The sequence below is a fragment of the Ceratotherium simum genome, chromosome 24, assembly GCF_057802395.1.
Source record: "Ceratotherium simum simum isolate JZ-2026a chromosome 24, ASM5780239v1, whole genome shotgun sequence".
Taxonomy (NCBI): domain Eukaryota; kingdom Metazoa; phylum Chordata; class Mammalia; order Perissodactyla; family Rhinocerotidae; genus Ceratotherium; species Ceratotherium simum.
This window is the reverse complement of record NC_141923.1, coordinates 2172070-2196401: the sequence shown is the minus strand read 5'-3', so window position 1 is coordinate 2196401 and position 24332 is coordinate 2172070. Positions and strand designations below refer to the sequence as shown.

The 24332-nt window shown below is 64.3% G+C and overlaps 1 protein-coding gene across 1 annotated transcript in view; it reads left to right on the top strand.

The window, feature by feature from the left end:
- The window catches only part of INF2 (inverted formin 2), a 29039-nt gene extending 5727 nt beyond the window's left edge, over positions 1 to 23312 (top strand). Inside the window, 22 exon segments of the mRNA XM_087447833.1 lie at positions 6149 to 6548; positions 7966 to 8081; positions 8149 to 8308; positions 8794 to 8827; positions 9859 to 10000; positions 10780 to 10921; positions 11105 to 11447; positions 11449 to 11801; positions 12321 to 12466; positions 12554 to 12615; positions 13277 to 13379; positions 13613 to 13698; positions 14278 to 14378; positions 15125 to 15195; positions 15271 to 15378; positions 15690 to 15760; positions 16425 to 16545; positions 16859 to 17023; positions 17136 to 17238; positions 17404 to 17565; positions 18236 to 18892; positions 22253 to 23312. Coding sequence (XP_087303959.1) covers positions 6158 to 6548; positions 7966 to 8081; positions 8149 to 8308; positions 8794 to 8827; positions 9859 to 10000; positions 10780 to 10921; positions 11105 to 11447; positions 11449 to 11801; positions 12321 to 12466; positions 12554 to 12615; positions 13277 to 13379; positions 13613 to 13698; positions 14278 to 14378; positions 15125 to 15195; positions 15271 to 15378; positions 15690 to 15760; positions 16425 to 16545; positions 16859 to 17023; positions 17136 to 17238; positions 17404 to 17565; positions 18236 to 18892; positions 22253 to 22281 — 3666 coding nt within the window. The 5' untranslated portion in view covers positions 6149 to 6157 and the 3' untranslated portion in view covers positions 22282 to 23312.
- The last annotated feature ends 1020 nt before the right edge of the window (positions 23313 to 24332 follow it).

Genomic DNA, 24332 nt, shown 5'->3' with positions numbered 1-24332 from the left:
GCTCGTGGCAGGGGCAGCACCGCCACCCCTCCGGCAGGCGTTTCCTGTTTGTGAGTCTGTCCCCCCAGCCAGGGCCGCCCTCTCTGTGGCTTCCACCGGCTTCTATTCCTAACCCAGGGGGTGGGTCTGCGGAGGATGCAGTCGTGCCAGGCCTGGGCACTGCATTTCTGATGTCATCCGACCTACCCCCACATTCTGAGAACACAGTGGGCCGAGCCTGGCTCCCTGACCAGTGGTGTCCTAGCTCTCGGCGCTGGCCAGCCCAGACCCCGGCCCGTGTCCACTGTCAGGGCCTCTCCCAACACTTTGCTGTAGAGTCTCAGAGCAGCCTGGCCCCCAGCGCTGCCCTTCCCTCCCTGGCGACCTGAGCTGGGGCTGCTGCTCTGGGCCCAGCCTCCCTCCATGAGATGCTGTTGGTCCTTCTTCACTCGTTTTGCTCTCTTTCTCATGAAAATGACAACATTCACTAACTTCTGTTAGTATGGGGCATGTGTCCTCTGTGACACGTCACATCTTATGAGGTTGAAATCCCACATAGTGTGACTCGGTGTCCTGCCTCTCACCTGTTTTTTGATTTGACACTGCTGTAAATGCCTTGGTGCCCCCCCTCCTCCCAGCAGGCCCCTCTGTCCTGCCGGTGGACGCCTAGCAGCCCGGCTGGCCCCTGCCCACGCATCGCGGAGTTCGGGGGAGGGCTGGGGCGGCAGGGGCCTCACCCTGCGTCCTGCGACTGCAGGTGGCAGCAGGCTGGGGTGCTGCTTGGACCTGAGACAGCCCTGGGGACAGTGAGGACACTGCCCACCCGAGGTCCTGTGCACTCCGTGCCTGTGGGCAGGCGGTGGGGGACACTCAGTTCTGCCTCCTCCCCTGAGGCCTGCTGTGCCCTGGACCCCCTACCTGGGAGGAGCCCACAGTAGGTGACCCACACAGGTCCGTCGAGGTCCGTCGAGGGCTAGAGGCCTGGGGAGGAAGATGACACATGCACTGGAGCCTCAGAAGGAGCCGAGATTCTGAAAGGGAGGTAATGGGGGATCACAGAAGAGCAGTCTCAGCTCCAGGGCCTCCCCCACCCCGCAGGGCCTGCGCTGCCCCTGAGCTCCAGGGAGCTGCCAGGAATGCAATCCGAGGGCTGCCAGGCAGTGGAAAAATTTGGTTTCTTGGAGGAGCTAAAAATACAGTGAGGCAGCCCCTGCCTCCGGGTTCCGGAATCCCGCTCCTGCCATCTCACCCACCCACCCTGTGGAGGCACGCTCACTCTTGGCACCCTGCCCCCACCCTCGCTGGCTCTGGGCCCAGAAGCACCCCAGCCCCCGTGCTGATGCTGCCGGGGCCCGCTGGGGCTGCCTTCCCAATCCAGGTGGCCTCCCTCCTCACAGGTGCCCACACCTTCCCTAACCTGTCCCCCACCCCTGGGCCCCCAGAGCCCCTGCACCTGCCCCCGCAGGGGTCGAGGAACAGGAGGCAACACCACCTCCGCATGGGCGCCAAGCTCTAGCCCGAGCCCGGGCTCCCCACCCCGCCACACTGCTCCAAGCCGAAGGGCCGTGCAGGGCCGCCCACCAGCTGTGCCCAGGACACAACTTGGTGCCCGGTGTCCACCCCGAGAGGCTTGCTGTCTCTGGCCCAGTTTCTCCATCTGCACAGCTGGGCCTGGGTAGCTGGTCTCTGAGGTCTGTGGGGGGCAGGGTCAAAGCTGCCCCCACACACACACACACACACACACTTAGATTGACAGATGAGTGCCAGGCAGGGGCGGCGGCTTCCCACAAGTCAGCACAGCTGCCCGGGCGTGTGGGCACCCAGGTGGAGGTGCTGGCATCGCCATGCCAGGCTGGCCAGGTGCCGGCGGGAAGGCCGATGGGTGTCCGAGAAGGTGCCAAGCAGCCCACTGGACCAGTGTCCCCACCGCCTCCAGGTCCTCGAGGCAGCCCCTGTGTGGGCTGGGTGAGTGCCCGTGAGCAGGACAACCACATCAGTGGGTGGACCCCAGGAAAGCCCCGAGGGAGACCCTCCCCTCAGGAGTCCCAGTCTGCGAGAGGCATGTCTCCAGGGGAAACCCCATGTTATAGATAGAAAAAAGTGAACCCCGAAGAACCATGGGTGACATCCCACTAATGTCAGAGCCTCGGGGTCTTCCACTGGTGCCGGGGGAGGTGTGGACTGCCTGGGGGTCACCCGGGGTTTCTGAAGCACCCCTGACCCTTCAGCTGCCTGAGGGACAGGGTCTGGCCTGAGCTGCAGGGTGGTTGGGACTCTGGCAGCCCCAGATAGTCTTGCTCTTCTTCAGCCAGTGGTGCTGCTGAAAAAAAAATCTACAAGTGCAGATTCCTGCGCAGGCCTCGCCCAGGTCACGCTGGCCATGCCCCCACCCCAGGGGCGGGCAGTACTGAGCCTGGGAAGGTCCCTGCAATCCCGCCAGGTGGCGCCAGGCCTGGTTGCGGGCGGGACACTCAGCCCACGGGCTGGGCAGGGCTGGGCAAGGGCGGAGGGCCAGGCGTCCGTGGACAGGATTACAGCAGCCGTGAGCGTTCCTGAGCACCCACTCTGCACACCAGGTCTAGTTTATCCACAGGGACCCCCACTGCAGCCCTCTGAGACGTGTGCTGTCACTTTACAGATGGCGAACAGAGGGGCAGAGTCACCTCCCCCGGGGCACACAGCCGGTAAGCCCAGGAATGAGGCTCCCGCCTGCCTTCCAGTATGCTGCCTCCCACGTGGGTCCCATGTCCTCAGGAAGGGACGTTCCCCGTGCTACCCAGAGCAGTAAACACGTGATTCCCTCCCATGCTTCCTGCAGAAATATTCAACCACCACCCAGATGGGAACAAGCAAAGGCCGATTATTCGGAGCTGCTGCAGCCAGGGAGTCATCAGCACCTGGCTTGGCAGAGACTAGGGGCAGGAGGGAGCGTGGGAGCCTTTCTAGTGTTGTTACATGTAGGTGTGTTAATTGTTACTATGTGCGTATAATATATTCATATACGCGTCTATAACGTGTACATGTAATACATATCACGTAATATATATGTTCATGTTAAAATGTTTTCTATGCATAGAAAGCTTCTTTATAGGAAATGGGGGTACTCAGGGACACCTGATGAGGGTCTGGGGAAGCGGGGTGTCCCATGATTGCTTGGGGAGCGCATTTGGCTTTCTCCCATCAGTCCTAAGCTGGAAGTGGGGACAAACATTAGGGAAGCGTCAGTTACTGATCAAGGCCCGGAGGTTTGGTGCGACCGTACGGGGTGGTGGTTTCACTCCCTGGGCTGTCTCTGGAGACAGAGGTCTGACTCCCTGCAGGTCTGAGCACAGAGAGCAGGCCGCTGCCCCGGCTGTCCCCGTAGTGAGGGGTCGGTAGGTCCTGGGCTATGGCTGCAGGTTGTGGTCAGGGCTCTGTGTTCATGTGCGGTCTGGCCACTGTCCATTTGTGTGTTCAGTCTCTCATCCCAAGAAGCAGTTGAAACATTTCTAAAGAGGCGTCCCCAGCCCAGGACCTGATGGGGTTGGCATCACAGAGGGAGAACAGCAGCCCCTACCTCACCCCAGCTGAGCTTGCTGTCCTGGCTGGATGCCCCGTCCACACTGGACCACAGCCAACTGAGCCCTGCACACACCTGCTGCCCTGCACAGCACTGGTGGGGCACAGCCAGCTTGTGCAGCTCAGCCCGAGAGCGTGGCGCTGGGGCACACAGCATAGGATCCTTCGTGGACGCGGGCTGACGGGACCAGTCACCTCCTGCTGTGGTCCCACCCACAGACCACGGGCACCCTGTAGGTGGGGTCTTTAGGAGGAGTGACACCCCCCCCCAGGGACTGGGGATGCACAGGGAGGACTGGGCCATGCTGGGCAACCCTGGCTGTCATCTCTAAGGGCTTGTTTGTCTGCGTCTAGGGACCCCTGGGGCTGTTGGCTGGAGACAAGACTTGGGATGCTGGAGGCAGCCTGAGAGAGTTCATGTTCCGTCCACTTGGCCTGTGCCAGGAACAGGGACTCAGGCCAGCGGAGGCGGGGCTGGGAGGGGAGGGTCAGTTCTGGGCGCCTCTTCTAGCGGCAGCACCCAGGTGGGCAGCAGAGTGTGCAGAGCCCGTCTGCCTGCTCTTCGTGGTGGTGGGAGCGGCCCCCTCCCCTGCCACCGAGGAGCTGCGGGCATCGGGCAGCTCAGCGGGCAGCAGGGATGAGAAGCCAGGAGAGTGTGAGGGGCAGCCCAAGGCAGGGCCTGGAATGGGTGGGCAGAGGCGGCCGGAAGGTCTTGCGCATCTGGGTGAGTGGACGGTGGGGGGCTGAGAGGGTCAGTCCTGGGAGGGTAGGGGAAGCCATGGGGTCCTGGGGAGGGTTCCAGGCTCTCCACTGACCAGGCCAGTGCAGGACCCAGGCTGTGGGCCCCCCCAGGGAGGGCTGATGAACACTCTGACAGCCCCCACACCCACTGCCTCTCAGGATGCTCCCAGCAGGCTGATGCCAGAGGTCCAGGTGAGGACCCCAAGGCTCAGGCTGCACAAGTTACTTGACCAAAGTCTGCTAGGGAGGACCAGAGCTGGGTGCTCATGCAGGTCGGAGCCTCTCTTCGCCTCAAGCAGGCTGCCTCCCAGGAGGACCCCCCAGCCCTGCAGAGCAGTTGACCAAACAGGAGGATGAGGGGCTGGGTGGGGGTCGGACTCCTGGTGAGGATCCACTGCAGGCAGAGGAGGCAACCCAGGCTGTTCTCTGTGCTCCCGGCAGGCTAGGGGGTGGACTCTGGGAGCTCCGGGGAGGGAGCACGTCCAAGACCCTCACCCAGGCAGAGTGGGAACAGGGCCTCCGGGAGTGACCACAGCGAGCACTGAGGACCCAGAGCCAAGCCGGGGACAGGCACCTGGGCTCTCATCCCCACTCGGCCTCTGTCTCCTGCGTGACTCAGATGGCCCCTGGGGACCTCCTCCAACTTACCAGGCCCTGCAGCCTTAGAGTGAAGCCGAGCTGGATGTCCAGCGTCTCACGGGCTCCAGGCCCCCCTCTGGGGTCCAGTCTCGCTTGGCTCTGCCATTTCCAGCTCTGGGGCTGTGGGCTTTTGCCCTGGATTCTCTGGGTGTCACCCCCGTTTCCTCTCCTGTAAAGGGGGGCGGTATTCAGTGCCTGCCTTGGGTGGTGGGGGGCTGCGGGTCAGGGGTGGGCAGTGCTGGGGACAGGCCCTGGGCATGAGGTGCAGTGGTATCACCATGCCCTACCCCTCAGGCCTCCTTCCCAGCGGCTCCACGCTGCTCTTCTCAGACGCTAAATATAAGAGCCGAGCCATACATGGTCGCAGGAGAGCCTGGGCTGCCCGACCTTTGAGGCCAGTCCCCAGGGGCTGTAGTTGGGGACAGTGCCATGGCCGAGGGCCCCGGGGAGGGGGGCTCAGTGGGTGTGCCGATGACACAGGCACAGCCCACCTATCCTGCTCTTCTGTTTTGGGGAAAGGAGCGTGTTGGGGGGATATTCTGGGTGGGGGTCACGCCTGTCGCAGCTGAATCCAGGTAAATCTCCACATGCCGAGGGCCTGGGGGACTCCCGGTCCTCCGCCTGCACGCAGACTGACAAACGGAGGCCCACAGACATGGGGGCCTGGCAAGGCTGCTCCCCAACAGGGCCCTGGTCTTGCTCGAATTAGGCAGACATCGGGCATGATCCTCAGGTCAGCCCCCGTCCCCAGCCACACTCCTGATGCTGTGGGCAGCCTGGAAATTCCCAGGGTCTGGAATCGCCCTCACCCTATTGTCCCTATCTGACCCTGTGCACTGGGCAGGGGAAGTGCCCTGGGGGCAAGATAAGGAAGCCTCAGAGACGCTGTTTTTGTTGCATCATCACCACTGGGTCAGTGGTGTTCCTGCCAGTGTAGCCGCCTCGAGGTCCTTGGTGCTGCTGCCTCCTTGGTTGCTATGGCGATGCAGTCAGGGGCGGGTATGAGGAGCGCCCGGCACGGGGGAAGCCATGGGCAGTGGCAGCCCGGGTAGGACGAGGGTTTACCAGCACAGCGTGTCCTCCCGGCAGGCCTGGGGGTCATCGGGAAGCACGTGTTTGGCAGGTGGAGAAACTGAGGCAGAGGAAGGACACTGCCTCTGTTCGGCCGTGGGTCCCCTCCATCCCTGGGGCCGGGCTCCGGGCTGACGCTCCGTCCCCTCTGTCCCTGCAGTTTGGCAAGATGTCGGTGAAGGAGGGGGCGCAGCGCAAGTGGGCGGCGCTCAAGGAGAAGCTGGGGCCGCAGGATGCGGACCCCACCGAGGCCAACCTGGAGAACGCCGACCCCGAGCTGTGCATCCGGCTGCTCCAGATGCCCTCCGTGGTCAACTACTCCGGCCTGCGCAAGCGCCTGGAGAGCAGCGACGGCGGCTGGATGGTGCAGTTCCTCGAGCAGAGCGGCCTGGACCTGCTGCTCGAGGCCCTGGCGCGCCTGTCCGGCCGCGGTGTGGCCCGCATCTCCGACGCCCTGCTGCAGCTCACCTGCATCAGCTGCGTGCGCGCCGTCATGAACTCGCAGCAGGGCATCCAGTACATCCTCAGCAACCAGGCCTACGTGCGCCAGCTCTCCCTGGGTGAGCCACGGGCAGCTGGACGGACCTGAGTAACTCAGCCGGAGGCTCCAGGCCGAGAAAGGCCGTGGGAGGGCTGGGGGCACAGGAGGAGAGAACTCGCCAGGCAGGCAAGGAGGGCTTCTTGGAGGAGGAACCAGTTTCCAGTGGATGATGGTGGAAAGCACCACCATCAGCCCCGAGTCTGAGACCTCCAGGTCACCTTGGAGCCGGTGGTCTGCACCAGCTGCACCTAGTTGTCCCCTCTGTTCTGTGACTTTGCTCTGCCTTTCCACCCAGCCCTGTGCTGGTTCTGGCCCTGCCCTCTACCCGGTCTCCAGGTCCCTCTCTATAGGCCCCCGTCCCTGTCATGTCAGCTGGAGTCACCTGGGTCAAAAACACAAGTCCACCTGACTGGCCGTGCTCACACTCTGCCTGGCTTCAAGCCCCAGCCCTTCTAGTCCAGCCCAACCCTGCTGACAGCCTCCTCCGCCCTCCCCACTAGCACCCTGTCCCCTGCTCCGGCCATCTGGGGTCTACTCCTTCCCGAGCTGCTGGCCCTGGCCTCCACCTCCTGCTCGGGCTGTTCTCTACATTTGTGCGCCTGCAGAGTTCTGCTCACCCTTTAAGTTCTGGTTCACGGTCACCCCCTCCAGGAAGTCTCCCCAGGCTGCACCCAGAGTTGGTCCTCAACCCTCAAGAGAGACCCCAGGTGGCCCTTGGTGGACAGTGGTCACTGTGTGTCCCTTGCCCACCAGGCTGTGCTGCTCCCTGGCAGCGACCAGTCCCACTGATACTTGGGGCTCTAGGGGTGGGCAGTGATGGGCAGGCTGGTTCATGGGGGTGGGCGAGTGCCTGTAGGGGTGAGTGAGCCAGAGGCCGCCTCATTCCTGCCCAGCCCAGGCCTGGCTGAGCCCCTCTGTAGAGTCCTTTGTGACTTGCTCTCAGCAGGGCCAGCCAAGGGACACCCCAGAACTTTCCCAGCTCAGGGAATGAGGTGGGAGGCAGGGGTTCCTGGGGACAAGGAGGCATTGTAGCTGTCTGTCATAAACACAGTTGCTGCCAAGTTTGGTGGAAACGTGGGCTCAGCCCAGGGAGATGTGCCGATGTGGGCCGAGGGCCCAGAGCCAGCGGGGACCCCTCTCAGAACTAACGGCCAGCCCGAGCAGACCCAGGGTGACTGGGCTGCCCCTGCCTCCAAGCCCTTCAGTGTAGGGTCTGGCCCTGTGGTCCGGAGGTGGGTCAGGGGCCCTGGAGGGGCCAGGTCCTGATGTGGGCCGTGGCCAGTGCACAGCGCCCCCTGGTGTCTGCCCACTTTCCCAGCTCGAGTGTGGGAGTTGAGGCCGCAGGCAGGCACGGGTGGGAGAAGGGCTGACGGGGAGGAGGAGAGCCCCGTTCTGGGGACGCTGGGCCCCGCTGAGACACCCCTGGCCCTCGGCAGCTCTGGACACATCCAACGTGATGGTCAAGAAGCAGGTGTTTGAGCTGCTGGCCGCCCTGTGCATCTACTCGCCTGAGGGCCACACCCTGGCTCTGGACGCCCTGGACCACTACAAGGTGAGCGGCGGGGTGGCCGGCGCCTGGGTGGGGCCTGGGTTGCACCCTGACCCCAGCCTCCCCGCAGACGGTGTGCAGCCGCCAGTACCGCTTCAGCGTCATCATGAGTGAGCTCTCCGACAGCAGCAACGTGCCATACGTGGTCACTCTGCTCAGCGTGATTAATGCCATCATCCTGGGCCCCGAGGACCTCCGCACCCGCACCCAGCTGCGCAGCGAGTTCATCGGTAACCACGCCCCGGGCCTCTGCTACAGAGTCCCCTCGGCCGGCCCGGCCCGCACTGCCCTCTCCCGGGAAGTGCCCCGCACCCCCGACCCCCCAGAGCCCCAGAGGAAGGGTCTGTTGCGGGCTTGGGAAGCCTCTTGCCCCCACCTGCTCCCTTTGGTGGCCTTGGGGCCTTCAGGACCCTGGGCCTTAACCCTGGAGGGCTCCGTGCAAGGCTGACGGGGCAGTGGAGGGAGGCAGGCAGCCTGACCCCCAGTTCCAGCAGTGACCACTTAACGAGCACCGCTGTGTGCCCTCTGGAGCCTCGTGTCCCTGTGTCCCGTGGGAATGGCAGAGTTTCCGTCCTACTCCACGGCCGGGTGCTCCGGGTGGTGGGGCTGAGCCCCGGGAGAGGGTGGAGGGGAAGGTGTCAGAAGGTGCAGGTGACCCGGGGGGCTTGGCCAGAGCAGCCTCCGAGGCCCACTGACCCCGTCTGTCCCTTCCCAGGGCTGCAGCTGCTGGACATTCTGACGCGGCTGCGGTGAGTCCCCACTTGCCTGGACTCCCCAGAGCCCGGCGCCCTTCCCCCTGGGTCCCGCTGGAGCAGCCCCTCCATATGGGCAGGGAGGTGCTCTAGGAGTAGCCCTGAGGGGTCACCCCCTCTAGGGCCAGGTCCCAATGAGGACCCAGCTGGCCATCCCTAGCACTGCAGGACATGCTGCTCTGCAGAATTTCTCTGCCCAGGGGCTTGGCAGCTGCCCCTAGAAACTAGGGTTGCCAGGTACACTCTGGGACAGCCAGTTAAATCAGGTCGTAGGTAGACAAGAGGTCATTTTTGTTGTGTAAGTATATCCCAGCTATTGTGTGGAACATACTTAGGCTAGAAATCCTTCATTGTTTATCTGAATTCCAATTTTATTGAGTACCTGGTACCCATGTAGCTGAGAAGCCCCGTCCCAGGCCTCATCATGATCACCCCCAGGGAAGTCAGCTTGGTGGAGGCGGGGTGCCAGGAGGAGGAGCTGAGGCTGGAGGGACTGGTGCTGAACTGGCCTCAGGTGAAGGTCAGCTAGGTGCTGAGGGGCCTGCCCTGCTGCTGAGGGCACAGCTCATTGGCCAGGCTGAGATGACTGGCAGGTCCTGGGCCCAGTGAACGCCCAAGCTGCTGCTGCTCAGACCAGAAGCCTTGTCCCTCCTGGTGGAGGACCCCCTCTGGTGTGATCTTAGTGCTGCTCTCCCAGCACCCGAGGAGGGCCTTCCCCCCTATCCTGTGCCACCTCCAGCACGTTCTCCTCATCTCTCTCTGCAAGTGTGAGAGCTTGCTCTTTCCCTTCCCAAGGGACGTAGAGCTGCCCTCTGACCCGTGGGCAGCCCAGTACGGCGCCAGGCTCAGACCTGTGAGCCCGCCACCCCTGACCAGAGAGGCCCGCCCCGACAGACCACGGCCGACCCCTGGCTGCGGTGGCCACATGCCGGCCACAGGCCCAGCTGGGTTGTCTGGGCATCTGTCCAGGGTGGGGGGAGGCTGGTGGGAGCAGCAGGCTCAGCCTGCCCGGGGCCCTCCCACCTCAGAGATCTGGAAGACGCCGACCTGCTGATCCAGCTCGAGGCCTTCGAGGAGGCCAAGGCCGAGGACGAGGAGGAGCTACTACGTGTCTGTGGCGGCATCGACATGAACAGCCACCAGGAGGTCTTCGCCTCCCTGTTCCACAAGGTGGGCTGAAGGTGGGGGAGCCCCTCCAGGGACTCTCTCTGGGAGGAGGGCCCGTGTGGGCTGTGACCTGAGGTCTGGGGCCAGAAATAGCCACCTTCCCTGCCTTGGTCAGACTCCCCGTGAACAGGGTAGTGGGGCCAGATCTGGAGCCAGACTTGGGGAGCAGCAAGGGGTCAAGGAGCTGGAAAGAGGAAGAGCCTGACTGGGCAGACTGGGGGCTGGTCTGGGCTATCCCCGGGACAGAGCCAGGGCCCCAAGACACAGGAGGACAGGATTCCAAAGGCCAGGGCTGCCCGGAGGTGGCTGTGCTGTCCTGGTCTCCAGCAGAGTGGCCACCATCAGGTGGACTAAGGGGGGCTTTGGGACCAATGAGAGGCCAGGAGGCCAAGTTCAGTCCGGTTCAGACCCTCCCTGGCTGGGACCTCCTGTCCTTCACTGAACCCGGTGGCTCTCAGCCTGGGCGAGTGTCCCCAGGGGGCATCTGGAAACATCTGGAGACATTTGAGGTTGTCACAACTGGGCAGGGGTGCTATTGGCTTCAAGTGAGTGGTGATCGGGATGCTGCTAAACGGTCCCACAGTGCACAGGGCAGCCCCCAACACAGAGTGAGCCGGCCCCAGATGTCACCTGTGTGGTGGTCAGGGTGCCCTGACTCAGGGCCCCTTTGAGGCACAGAGTGGTGATGGGTGGATGCTCCTGGCAAACCGAGGCCAGGGGTTGTCAGCCCGCCCCAGGGAGGGGATGGCTGCTGACAGCCATTCCTCATTGGCCCCACCTAGGTGAGCTGCTCCCCTGCGTCCGCACACCTGCTCTCCGTGCTGCAGGGCCTCCTGCACCTGGAGCCCACCCTCCGCTCTAGCCAGCTGCTCTGGGAGGCTCTGGAGAGCCTGGTGAACCGGGCTGTGCTCCTGGCCAGTGATGGTGAGTGGGCGGGACGGGGGCAGGGGAGGGGCACCCGGCCCACATCCTCCTCCTTGACCTCAGCCTGGTGGGCAGACACTGCGGTCTTAGACCGTGGGGGGAGGGTGCCCATCCTTGGCCCCTAATGCATGCCCTGCCTGCCTCGTCTGGCCCTCTGCCCTGACCCTGGATGCCCCCTCACAGCCCAGGAATGCACGCTGGAGGAGATGGTCCAGCGGCTCCTGTCCGTCAAGGGGCGGCCCCGCCCAAGCTCCCTGGACAAGGCCCACAAGAGCGTCCAGGCTGACCTAGGCCTGAGTCAGAGGGGCAGCTCCCCCCAAAACACTGGTGCCGCAAAGGCGGGGATGGAGGACCAGCAGCCAGCGGAGGCCTTCACTAGCCTGCACGCTGTCAGCGCCCAGAGCACCAGCGACGTGATGGCTCCACAGCCCACAGCCCTGGAGCAGCCAGCGCCCACCCCCCTCCCGCCTGCACCCCCCCTCCCCAGCTCCACCGCTGGGCCCCCTCCTCCCCCACCACCCCTACCACCCCCTCGCCAGGCCAGGCCGTGTTCCCTCACCCCCTCCACCACCCCCACCACCCCCCCTGCCAGGCTCAACCATGTGTCCTCTACCCCCTCCACCACCCCCACTGCCTGACTCTAGTGGGACCCTACCGCCCCCACCCCCACCACTGCCTGGCATGGGGTGCCCACCCCCACCCCCACCCCTACCTGGCACTTCCGGCCCCGCTGTAGTGGATGGCGTGGAGGAGGTCATCGTGGCTCAGGTGGATCACGGCCTGGGCTCCGCCTGGGTCCCAAGCCACCGGCGGGTGAACCCGCCCACACTGCGCATGAAGAAGCTGAACTGGCAGAAGCTGCCATCCAACGTGGCGAGGGGTGAGGACCCCCAGGTCCCCGCAGGTGGCTCCCCCTGGGGGCGGGGTTGGGCCCTGCTGGGGACAGTGGCAGGTGGTACGTGGAGCATGTGTGCTCACACCTGGGCCTGGCCCCCCATGCACGGGCCCCCTGTGTGTGTCTAGGGCAGGCCATCCCTGCTCTGAGCTCAGCTCCTGTGTAGTTGGGGGCAGCACGAGGGCAGGTCAGAGGTCACCTCTGAGGGCCCTCTCCCCCTGCACGCACCCCTGCAGGCTGGTGTGTGTCTCTGATGCTACTGCCCCTGCACTGCCCAGGCTCCTGGGTGCTTGTCACCTTGGGGGCTGGGGTGCTGATGCTGAGGTCAAGGGCAGGGCCGGCTAGAGGCCAGGTCGCCGACCAACTTGGACATATGCGTGCATGCATCCACATGCATGCACCCAGCGTGACAGCAGCTGGAGGGCTTCCTTTGTGGGGCCCACCTGCACCTCGGCCCCCCGGGCAGGCGCGAGGGGGCACCTCACGGGGGCACCTCATCCACAGAACGCAGCTCCATGTGGTCCTCGCTGAGCAGCCCGGGCGCCGAGGTGGTGGAGCCCGACTTCTCCAGCATCGAGCGGCTATTCTCCTTCCCCGTGGCCAAGCCCAAGGAGCCAGCAGTGGCCCAGACCAGGAAGGAGCCCAAGGAGGTGGGGAAGGGGTCAGGCTCAGATTGGGGGGGGGGCTCTGTGCCCACCCTCCGGGTACCAGCCTGATGAGCGAGGGGTGTTTTCCAGATCACTTTTCTGGACTCCAAGAAGAGCCTAAGCCTCAACATCTTCCTGAAGCAGTTTAAATGGTGAGCAGCGAGGATCTGGGAGGGGGCCCGCGTCTCAGGGCCAGCCCCTCCCACCAGCTGCCCCCTCATCTTGGCTCGGCAGTGCCCTCTGCGGGCTGCTCTGGGAAGTGCACATCCCTTCCCTGGGGCTGGAGACAGTGGGGTAACAGCCACAGACTGCCCCAGCCAGGGACCCTGGAGACCACCAGTCCAGACTCCCTGGGGAAACTGAGATCCAGAGAGCAGCTGGGGACCCCCTAAGTAGCCACAGACACGTGGTCACCAAGCCAGGGTGGAGACCTGGCTCCGCTTCTCAGCCCCGAGTCCTTCCCTGCAGATGTTGGGCACTGGCCCACACAAGGGAACTCGCTGGGTATCGCTGAGCCATCCCGCCTGTGTCCTGAGCAGCCCCCTTGAATGGGGAGGCAGAGGGTGCTCTGGCAGACGGGGAGTGTGTGATTCAGCCCCCAGCCTCATTACTATGTGACCCCGGGCAGGTGGCTTGCCTTCTCTGTGTCCCAGCAACCTCGTGGGTGTGGGAGGGGACCCTGGTGTGACCAGCAGAGGTGACGTGGGCCAAGGGCCATCCCCAGTTGGCAGGGTCCCGAGAAGGCCAAGGCGGCGGTGGTTCATGTCTCCCTCTACCGTCCCCACCGCGCCCGTCCGTCCTCTCACCCTCCAGCTCCAATGAGGAGGTCACCGCTATGATTCGGGCGGGGGACACCACCAAGTTTGACGTGGAGGTGCTCAAACAGCTCCTCAAGCTCCTTCCTGAGAAGCATGAGGTGAGCGGGGATGGGAGACTGAGAGGTTGCCGGGCCTGCCATGGGGGCTCCCAGCGGTGGGGGTGGGGGACCCAGCTCTGCCCCCACCCCACTGCCCAGAGCCACATGGGCTGTGCCCGGATGTGAGAGGTGCTGGAGTGAGCAGTGGAGGCCACTGGGCATCCAGGGCTCCTTGGGGGGACTTCCTGGGGGGCCAGAAGCTGGAATCCCGCAGGTGGGCCGCCTCCCCACAGATTGAAAACCTGCGCTCCTTCACGGAGGACCCAGCCAAGCTGGCCGTCGCTGACCAGTTCTACGTTCTCCTGCTGGACGTTCCCTGGTGAGCTCGGCAGCCCTTGGAACCCCGGGGCACGCCTGTGGAGAAGGGGCAGGGGGTGAGGGCGGGAGCTGGCCCAGACCTGGAGGAGCGAGTGGGGCTGTGCGGACGGTTCCCCCAGGGCTCCGTGAGGAAGGCGGGGAAATCACTCATACACCCGCAGCCGTGGGGCCTCTTGAGGGGACTCTGTGTGGCTGGGGTCTTCCTCCAGGCCAGCGGTGGTGGGGGTCGGGGTGGGGGTGGGCAGGGCCCCTGCGGCCTCCTGAGGCTGCCCCAGGTCCTCCTGGGAGACCCCAGCTCAGACTCCCACCTGTTCTAAGAGGCAGGGTTGCCCACAGGGAGGCTCTGCACCTCCATGGCCGCTGGGTGCTTGTCTGAAATGCCCCTTCCTGGGCTGCACTCCAGCCCTGCCGAAACCTGTGGGGCCTGGCCAGGGAATGTGCATGTTGAACAGGGACGGGCTCTGGGACGCCGCTCCCCCCAGCCCTGCGCTGAGTGGATCCTCAGCCCCCAAGCTGCGGGCCCAGGGAAGGCGTGTGTGTGGAGGCCCCCGGCCCCTGACCTCCTGCTCTGCTGTCCCAGCTACCAGCTGCGGGTCGAGTGCATGCTGCTGTGTGAGGGCACGGCCGTCGTGCTGGACATGGTGCGGCCCAAGGCCCAGCTGGTGCTCGCCGCCTGCAAGAGTGAGTGGGGCCACGAAGCCCTGGGGGCTGGGGCGCCAGGAGGGGCGCCCATCGGCCCCTGCTCCCTCGGTGTCGTGACAGCCACCGAGCACAGCCATGGGTTCTGACCTTCTCCACCTCGCCGTGGACCGCCACCCCTGGCTCTGAGACACACACTGTGCCTGCACACTCACGCACGCACACACACATATGTGTACACTGTTGCACACATGCATGCACAGACTGCACACACGTGCACACAGACATGGACATGCACCACTTTCTCTGAGCAAGGAGTCAGCAGGGACTTACCGCAGCCACGGGCCAGGGGCACAGCTGGGCCTGACCACCGAGGTGCGGCTCATTTCTGGGGGGACGCACACATTGGACGTCCACTCCCATCTTGGCCACAGAGCCAGGAGGACCGCCCTCCCCAAAGCCGCAAGGGATGGTTAGCTGAGAAACAGGGTGGCCACAGCTTTTGGAAAGTTCCTCTCAGCATCCTCACCCACATAACAGGGCAGCAGTCATCTGCCCCTAGGGTTGGGAGGGTTTAGTGAACCCTGATGTTGGGGAGACCTGCTTCCCAGGCCCCCGAGCTTGTTTGTGGTGGGGCGTTCCAGCTGCCCTGCCCACCTCTGGGCTGAGTGTGGGAAGGGTCCGGGGCAAGGGAGTGAAGAAAACCAGAAGCGGACCCAGACCCCACGCCAGGCCCTTGGAGGCTCTGCACCGCCGTGCCCTCCCTCAGCCCTGGCGCCCTCCCGCAGGCCTGCTCACCAGCCACCAGCTGCCCGTCTTCTGCCAGCTGATCCTGAAAATCGGAAACTTCCTCAACTACGTAAGTGGGCTGCGCCCCGGCCCGCCCACACCCCCTGGGAGACAGGGAGACTCACCCCGTCCCTGTCCCTCGCAGGGCAGCCACACAGGTGACGCCGACGGCTTCAAGATCAGCACGCTGCTGAAGCTCACGGAGACCAAGTCCCAGCAGAGCCGCGTGACGCTGCTGCACCACGTGCTGGAGGTGGCCGCTCTCTGGGGCCTCCCTGGGCCTTCAGGGTGGAGTCCACACCCACCACCCACAGCCCCTCTCGGGAGTGCCCCCCCCATCGCAGCACCACCCCCCTCGGCCTGTCTGCCCCCGGCAGCACTCGCTTGCTCTGACCACCTCTGTCCCCCCGACAAGTCCCCAAGAAAAGCACGAACGTCCAGAATCACACCAGGCCCAAGGCGGGGATTGGAGGCCCAGAGCGCTGAGGCATTCCCGGGGACATGGGCCTGAGCTGCAGAGGGTGGGATGGGTGCAGCGGGCTCACTGGACGCGTGCTGTTGCAGGAGGTGGAGAAGAGCCACCCGGACCTCCTGCAGCTGCCCCAGGACCTGGAGCAGCCCTCCCAGGCGGCAGGGTAGGCGCCTCCCGCACCACCTCCGTCTCACCCGGCCAGCAGGTGGCCGGACCAGGCTGGGTCTCACGGCTGCAGCACAACTCGGGCCCCCAGGACCCACTGCTCGAAAAGACGCTCACTTTCACTCTGGGGCAGGACCTCGTGTCCACCGTGGCCTGTCCCCGTGTCAGTCAGAGGAGGGAACAGAGGCCTCGAAGGGGCAGGGAGTAACCTGGCCACAGTCACACTAGGGGCAGGTCTAACATGGCCTCTTTACAAAGTTAACCAGTGAGCAAGGCCGTGCCACCCCCATTGCACAGACGGGGAAACTGAGGCCTGAGGAAGCAGGACCACGTCCCTAGGGTCCCACAGCCTGGAGGGGGCAGCTCTGGGAGGGCAGCCCAGGCCATCCAACTCTAGGGTCCACACTGCTGTGGAAGGTTCTCTGGTTCCGGAGCTGCTGAACTTTAAGGGTCGAGCGAGGAGGATCAGGTGCAGAGAGGTTGAGCTGCTGGGTCACAGTCCTAACGCCACAGGCCCAGAACCTGCCATGGCGGGCACTTCACCCCAACACCACTCGGCCCGTCCTGTAGCTCTAACTTGGTTCTGGCAACCTGCAGTGTGCAGTCCAGCAAGTTGGACGTTAGCTGTCACCTGATCCCAGCCGGCCCTCTGTACCTTTCAGGATCAACCTGGAGATCATCCATTCGGAGTCCAGCACCAACCTGAAGAAGCTTCTGGAGATGGAGAGGAAGGTGTCCTCCTCCATCCCGGAGGTGCAGGAGCAGTACGCCCAGCGCCTCCAGGCAAGTGCCCAGCAGGCGGGCGGGCCCTGGGCCGGGGAAGCACTGCCCAGCGGTCTCCAGGGAGGCAGGCCCCTCCAGGGTGTCTGCCAGGCCCCAAGCCTGGGGCCGGTAAGGTAGGAGTGAGCCAGGGTGGGGAGGTGAGTGTGGGGGAGCAGAGAGCCAGAGTGAGGGGCCTTCCCTGATCCTGGGGGCCGAAGAGCCCAGACCCTTGGTCCTGCGCAGAGACCACTGCTGCAGGGCCTGTGCCGGTGGCAGTCACCCTCCTGCAGCTGCGGGCCCTCGCGGGCCTGTGACCGCGCCCCCGTGCCCCCAGGCCAGCATCGCGGGCTCCCAGGCGCTGGAGGAGGTGTTCCAGGCCATCGAGCAGAAGAAGCTGGAGCTGGCCGACTACCTGTGCGAGGACGCCCAGCAGCTCTCGCTGGAGGACACGTTCAGCACCATGAAGACCTTCCGGGACCTCTTCCTCCGCGCCCTGAAGGTGGGCCGGGGCCGGGGCTGGTCCGGCGGCCGCTTGCTGTCCTCGGGCGGGGCAGGCTTGCGTGGCGGATCCAGGGCCCCGGGGTCACCGGCTCCGCGTCTGCCCTGCGCAGGAGAACAAGGACCGGAAGGAGCAGGCGGCGAAGGCCGAGAGGAGGAAACAGCAGCTGGCAGAGGAGGAGGCGCGCAGGCCACGGAACGAGGACGGGAAGCCTGGTGAGGCCTGGCCTGGGGCGGGCAGGGGCCGTATCCTCTCCTCCCTGCCCCAAAGTCCTGCAGCACCGCCCACCCCCGCCCCTGGGTCATCTCCTCTCAAGGCCACCCGGGTGGGCTCCGGGGACCCCGTGAGCAGCGTCTCTGAGGGTCTCTGTGGCTTCTCAGTCAGGAAGGGAGGCAGGAAGCAGGAGGAGGTGTGTGTCATCGATGCCCTGCTGGCCGACATCAGGAAGGGCTTCCAGCTGCGGAAGACAGCCCGCGGCCGAGGGGACGCAGATGGGGGCAGCAAGGCAGCCGCTGCAGAGCCCCCGAGGGACAGGGCGCCTGGTGAGACTTTCGCCCAACTCTGTTCGTTTCCTGTCCGCCGTCCGCGCCTTAGGCCATCCTTGTGGCCCAGCACCTCCCTTCCTCCAGGAAGCCTTCCCTGACCACCTGGGAGAGCCCTCTCATCTCCCTGCCACCCTGAGATACGGGTCAGCCGAGAGGCGGGGCTGGAGGGTCAGCTCGGCCTGATGGTGCTCCCACGTGTCTCTGTTGCAGCTGAGGGCTCCCCACCGGGAGACAGCTGTCCGTCCAGCCCCCAGGACTGGCAGGACTGATGGGCCAGTAGGCCCACTGACAGATGCCCCTGGGGCTCGGGGGGCCTGAGGTGGTGGGAGAGGCAGGCATGAGGGCCTGGGGGAGGGGCCCTCCCCCCCCAGGGGCAGCTGCCTCGGGCCGCTGGGGACAGGGGTGACGTGTGCTGCCTCCGTGGGGCCTGCTCTCCCTTGCTGTCCCACACTGTGGACAGACTGTGGACGCTGAGGCCTGGGCCTAGCCTGTGGGAACCCGTGCTTGGAGGCCACCTGGGAAGGGTGCTGGGGGTGGGGGCTTTGCAGGGCTGGCAGCATTGGGGTGGAAGCTGAGATGGAAGGAGAGCACGTCCTGAGCAGGGCGCCGTGGGGATGGTTCAGGAGGTGGGGCCCTGCCCTCCGCTGATAACATTCTCTATCCACAGTGGCCACCAGTGACCCCACGGGAGGTCCCAAGGCAGGCACCAGTTGCCCAGCCTCTAAGCCCATTGTTGACACTCCAGTGGCCACAGAGCCCCAAGGCTGGGACCTTATGGATGCTACCGCCCCCAGCCCGCCCCCCGCCGAAGATCCATCAGAGGAGGGCGGCCCGGGTCCGCTGGAGAGGCGGTCTTCCTGGTACATCGATGCCTGTGACTTCCTGGCCATGGAGGACCCCCAGGGCCCCCAGCCCTCTGCAGAGGCCTGCTCAGTGGGGCTGGGAGACACTCGAGCCCTGAAGCCCCTCCAGTTCTCCAGTGACAAGCCCCCCGGGGCCATGGGTTCCAGCCAAGACACTGAGGACCCCACAGCGCCGAGGGGCGCCCACCAGGCTGAGGCCGACAGCACAGGCGAGGGGCCAGAGGACGCAGCTGCCCATGGCTGTGATGCCAGCTTCCCCGCCACAGTGCCCGGTGAGGATGGGGACAGGGACGAGGAGGACACAGCCCCAGATTCCGCACTGGACACATCCCTGGACAAGTCCTTCTCGGAGGACACAGTGACCGACTCCTCGGGATCTGGCACCCTCCCCAGGGCCCGGGGCCGGGCCTCGAAGGGACCAGGCAAGAGGAGGAAGCAGCGGTCCAGGAGAATCCAGGAAGGTAAATCGGGGCTCTGCGATCTTGTCACCCCCAGAGCAGGGGGCCGGGTGGGTGAGTCACGCAGGACTTGGGGGCATCTGCGTGCAGTCAAAGCTCATCCATCCCAGGCTGGGTCCCTGGACCCCTCCCTGTGGCCGGCCGGTCCCTCCTCTTCCCCCTGAGAGTGGGTGATTCCCAGGGCATCCCCACATCCTGCAGGACAGGAGACACCCGGGGGGCAGCTTTTGGGGGGCCACCGCCCAGATTGCTCTGCCCCTAACCCACTAACTCCTGCCTCACGCCGCCTCCGGCAGGGAGTGCCAGGTGGCTGCCGCAGCGTGGGGCCTGGGGCGCGGCTGCGTGTTGGCTCGGTGCACTTGTGGCCCCGGCTCCAAGTTCAGGGTTGCTCACTAGTGATCAGCTGTTGAGCGCGTTTCTTTTATTTGAAAGCAGAGGTTGCCCCAGACACTGACGATAATAAAACAAAAAGGTTCTGTGTGATCCAGTAAGGTACGTACACCGCCTGGCTCTGCACTAACGGGGCGGCAGAGGCCCGGCCCGCGCCGGGCCCCTCCTGGGCACTAACCTGGCTTCCCTCCACCCTGCCTAGGGCGTCAGCAAGCATCCCGCCCTCCTGTGCTGCTGGTGGTGGGCCTCTCCTTGCGCCCCTCCTTCCCCCCTTCCTCTCCGGGAAGGGCGGGAGCTCTGCCTCGCTTAGCTGGCGTCTCCTCTGCTGCGGCAAGGTGCACCCTCAGAGTAGCCCACCGGGAAGCAGGGCCTGTGAGGGTGGGGGCGGCTTGGCCTCCAGGGCCTGGCGGGATAGGCTGAGGTTGACTGGCTCTAATCCCCGCTAGCCTTGGGCTTTACTGACACCCAGCAGCCCACGGGGCGCACACCTCTACTCCTAGTCAGTCCACAGAGCACACCCCAGCCCCCCTCTAGCCCTGGTGCTGGCCACGTGTGTCCCCAGGGAGACAGTGAGAGACAGGGACGGTCCTAAGGGCTGGCTCCAGTAGCAGGCAGGCCATCATTCCTGTGGTGGATACACAGGCCTCCTCTCCCTGGAGGCCAGGTCCTGGAAACAGTGGGCAGGTCTGTTTAGATGCAGGCCTCTCCCAGGGAGGTGGCACTGGGCCTGTGTACAGGACAGTCAGGGTCTTTGATGTGGCCTGAGAGGCTCACAGATGCACCAGACAGACAGGCCCGGGTCCCTGCTGCGTCCTGGCCTGTGCTGGGTGGAGGGGGCTCCAGGGCAGGGGTCCCCTGCCCGATTGTTATCCCCATGAGCGCAGGCTGTCTCCACACACCTGTAGTCATGCCAGGGCGGGCCCAGCATCTGGCTCGGGCCACAGTGCTGTGCCGACCGACTGGGCCTGGGGCTTAGGATCCAGGGTGCAGAGCAGAGCAGGAGTGAAGTCAAGGCTGCAACTCTCTTTACAGTTTATCCTCACTATGCGTACAGCTTAGCCCTCCGCTCCGGGGTTTGCTCGTGGGGTTACTTTCTGAGCTTGGCTTTGTCTGTTAGAATGGTGCTGGCATGTCCCTTAGGGGCTGGGATTTGGCCTTGCGGCCCTGGCCCTGGCTGCTGGCCCAGGTGTGGGGGACAGTGGGCCGTGTGGTCTTTGGGTCCGGGGGGCTGGCAGACACAGGTGGCCACTGTCCAGTGAAAATTCAACGTGCCCAATGCAGGTCTGTGCCCCCGGGGTCACTCCTGGCCGGGCATGCGCCTCCCCGTCTGCGGGTGGGCCAGTCTGCTCTGCTAGCTCGCTCCACCCTCCCCGTCCTGCCATCCTGGTGGCTGAGGTCAGGAGGACGGAATCCCACCTCCTCGTCTCCCCAGCTGTTTATTTGGAAAAACTTCAGCCCAACAGGACGTTTGCAATGAGATCGTAATGAACACCACCTACGCTTCACCCTGAAATGGCAAGAACTTGCAAAAAATAGCAAAATTGTTAACATCTGCTGCATTGCCCACCCCCCACCTCCCCACTTTACTGGACGATTTGGAAGTCACTTACAGACATCGCGGCACTTGGCCCCTGAATGTGTGCCCAGGAGCCTCCTAAGAACAAGGCCGTCCCCCCACACCCAGCACATGTCGCAGCCCGGGCAGACATGCCCAGCCGTCCCCGCCACACTGTTCGTAGTCATTGCTTTGGGTTTTTGGAAATGAGATCCTACCCAGGACCACACATCGACCCGTTTTTGTCTTGTGTAACATCGTGGGGGACACCTTCACTTTGGGTGTGTCCCATTGCCCTCTGGCTGGGTCCAGGTTGCCTTTGGGGCAGGCGTTCCACACCCGTGACACGTGTCCTCCCCAGAGCATCGAGAGAGGGGTTCGGGGGCCCCTTTGTCCCGTGGTTGGTGACCCTGACGACCCCGTGGTTGAGGTGTGGTTGCAACAGCCCGGCTGCACAGTCTGCTCCGCTCAGTGGGTGGTGATCGGCCCGTGGGGATGCCCCGAGCCACGGCTCGCGGTTTGCTTGGCAGTTGCAACACAGAGATTTCCGTCCATAGTTCCTTCCACGAATTTCCCCTCTCCCCCCCTTTTTTAGTTGTCTCTCCAGCGTGTGGTGACCCATTACCCTCATCCGCTGTGATGCCCCTGCAGCCACTGGGACGAGTGGGGCCACCACGCTGGCTCCTTTGTCCCCTTCAGTCCCTGAGGCTTCGTCTCTCTGGCACAGCCCACCATCCTGGCTCCCCCGCTGTTCGCCCCAGCCCCGCAGGGGGAGTGGCACTGAAGCCCCGCTGTGAGGGTCTTGGTGACTGCCCATTTCTGCCCCACTTGTTTTTGTGCCCAAGACCCATGGGGCCTGGGTCAGCGCCTGGCTCCGGGGTGGCCATGGGGGCGGGGCATTGGGGGACCAGCCGAACGAGGGTCCCTGGACCAGAGAGCACAGCGGGCGTTGAGTGCGCAGTGGCCTGCAGGGCCACCTGGGGGCCGAGCAGGTGACAGGAGCCATTGGGCAAGGCCCTGGTGCCCTCAAGACCGAGCTGGAGAAAGACGAGGCAGGAGGATTCTGCGCGAGGGGCCACTGGGAAGCGATTGAAGGAGCCAGAGAGAAGCAGGGACCGTGGGGATCATAGGCAAAGAGCAGCCAGGTCTGAGACAGGGAGAGTGAGGCGCAGAGACCCAGCTTGGACAGGTGGGCAAGAGGCAGCCTCCTGGGGTCACCCCAGCACCTTCCACCTGCATGAGCTTTGCTGCTCTGGAGAAAGGGCCTGGGGTCAGAGTGGCCCCAGGGACACACGGCACAGCCCAGTGGGCAGTGGTGATGGAGGACAGCAGGGGCCTGGGGACCCAGATGTGGGCACCCTGGTGCTGCCCCCAGCAAGGCTGTTCCTGACCACGTCATCTCCTCTCCCTCCCCACAGGCCTCAGGCCCAAGCCCAAAGCCAAGTGAGAGAGCCCTCAGGCCGCCGGCCTCCGCGTGGCAGGGGCCCGCTGGACGTGTCCTCTGGGGCCAGGCTGGGACTGGGCCCCTGGGAAGCCAAAACTCCGTGCCTTACCCAGCCAGGGACGTGGGCCTCCCCAAGCCTTCTTGGGGCCTTGCGTCCGGGACCCCAGCAGACACCGGGGCCTAGCCAGCCTGGCACCCTCCTGGACCACCTGCACGCCCCTGGTCCCTCATGGTCTGCTTCCTAAATGCTGATACCTGACCCCGGACTCGCATGCACCACGGCGCCCGCCCACAGCGGGGACAGGTCGGGCAGCTGCGTCCCCTGGGGGTCCCTCCAAGCCTGCAGCCTGCTCTTCAGTGACCCACCCAGCACCCAGATTCTTCTGGGGAGAGCCCCTCACAGACCCCTCTGCCTGAAGCCATGGGAGCTTGGCTGAGGTGGAGCCCCCGCTGCCCCATTAACGGAGCCCAGCCGCTGCTCCCCAGCCCTGCTTCCCAAACTGCTCAGCTGGGCTGGAGCGGAGAGTGGTTTTAACCAAATATGACTGTTTATGCGTTTCTGCTCTTCTGTGGTGGCTGAGTTGGGGATAGGAGGGTGGGTCAGAGGACGCCAGGGCGTTGGGTAGAGGCAGGCTGGCCGGCAGTGCCATGGGCATGCCAGGGTGCCCCTACTCAGTAGACGGATGCGGGACCCCATGGAGTTGGCCCCCATACCGGTACACCCAGCCCTGAGGGTGGGGAGGTGTCTGCCCTGGCTGCCATGAGGCCTGCCCACCCCGTTAACAGAACCCACCCTGCAGCTTCTGCTCCCAACTCCAGAGGGGCCCGGCTTGCCTCCCGCTGGGCTGAGAGGAGGCCCTGGAGCCAGGCCTAGGAGACAGGAAGGGTCCAGCCAGAGGGGCTGCCACCTCTCACTGCCTCACCCAGCAAGGGGCCGCCTGCCAGAGTCCTCTGCCCCCCCCACCACCAGGTGTGTGCTGCCAAGGAGGAAGCTGGAAGGACTTGAACCAATAAAGATCAAAGCTGGCCCAGCACGCAGCTGTGTGGTGTTAAGAAGCTGGGGGTGGACGTGGGGGCTGGACAGTGCTTTGAGGGGTCTGACCCTCACAACAGCTGAGATGATGTGGGTGGGTGGGTGGGTGGACTGGTGGAGGGAGGGAGAGAGGGGTGGGACAATGGGTGAATGGATGGATGGAAAGATGGGTGGGTGGCTGGATTAGCGGGTGGGTGGATGAGCGGGTGGATGGATGGGTAGAGGGAGGAGGAGGGGTGGGCCTGAGGAGATGGTGGTAGGCCTAGCTGCTCCCACAGCGCATGTAGAGCAGGGGCACAGCAGACTGTGAACAGACCCCAGAATAGTGAGGGGGGTGAGCACAGCTCTGTGGGGCATAATCACCCATCGTTAGTATGCAACTCAGTGACTCTTTCCAGCAGATTTACAAAGTAGTGCAGTCACCACCATGAGCCAGTTTTAGAATATTTCCATCACCAAAAGCCCCCTCATTCACTCCCCATTCTTCCTCCCCCAGCCCTGGCAACCACCGCTCTGCTTTCTGTCTCTGTGGATGTGCTTTTTGTGGACGTTTCATATAAATGGAGTCATATGGTACGTGACCCTTTGTGACTGGCTTGTTAGCATGTTTTCAAGATTCATCCGGGCTGGAGCGTGTGCCAGTCCTTCCTTTCTCAGCTGAGTAACGTTCCGCGTGTGGACAGGCCACACTTCATCATCCATGCACCCCTTGATGGTCACTCGGGTTGTTAACAGCACGAGGCCTTTGTGACCAGTGCCGCTGTGATCACCTGTGTGCTGGTCTGTGTGGACGTCTGTGTTCGTTTCTCGGGACCGATTCCTAGGAGGGCAATGGCCAGGTCATAGGTTAAGTGTACGTTTGACTTCTTAAGAAACTGCCAAACTGTTTTGCAAAGCGGCTGCACCATTTTTCACTCCTGCTATGTGCCCCCTCACAGTTGAGGGTGCGAGGGTATGTGTCGGCATCTGTGGTGTCTGTGTCCTGGGTCACCGTGCACAACGCGGCCCTGGAGGGAGTTGC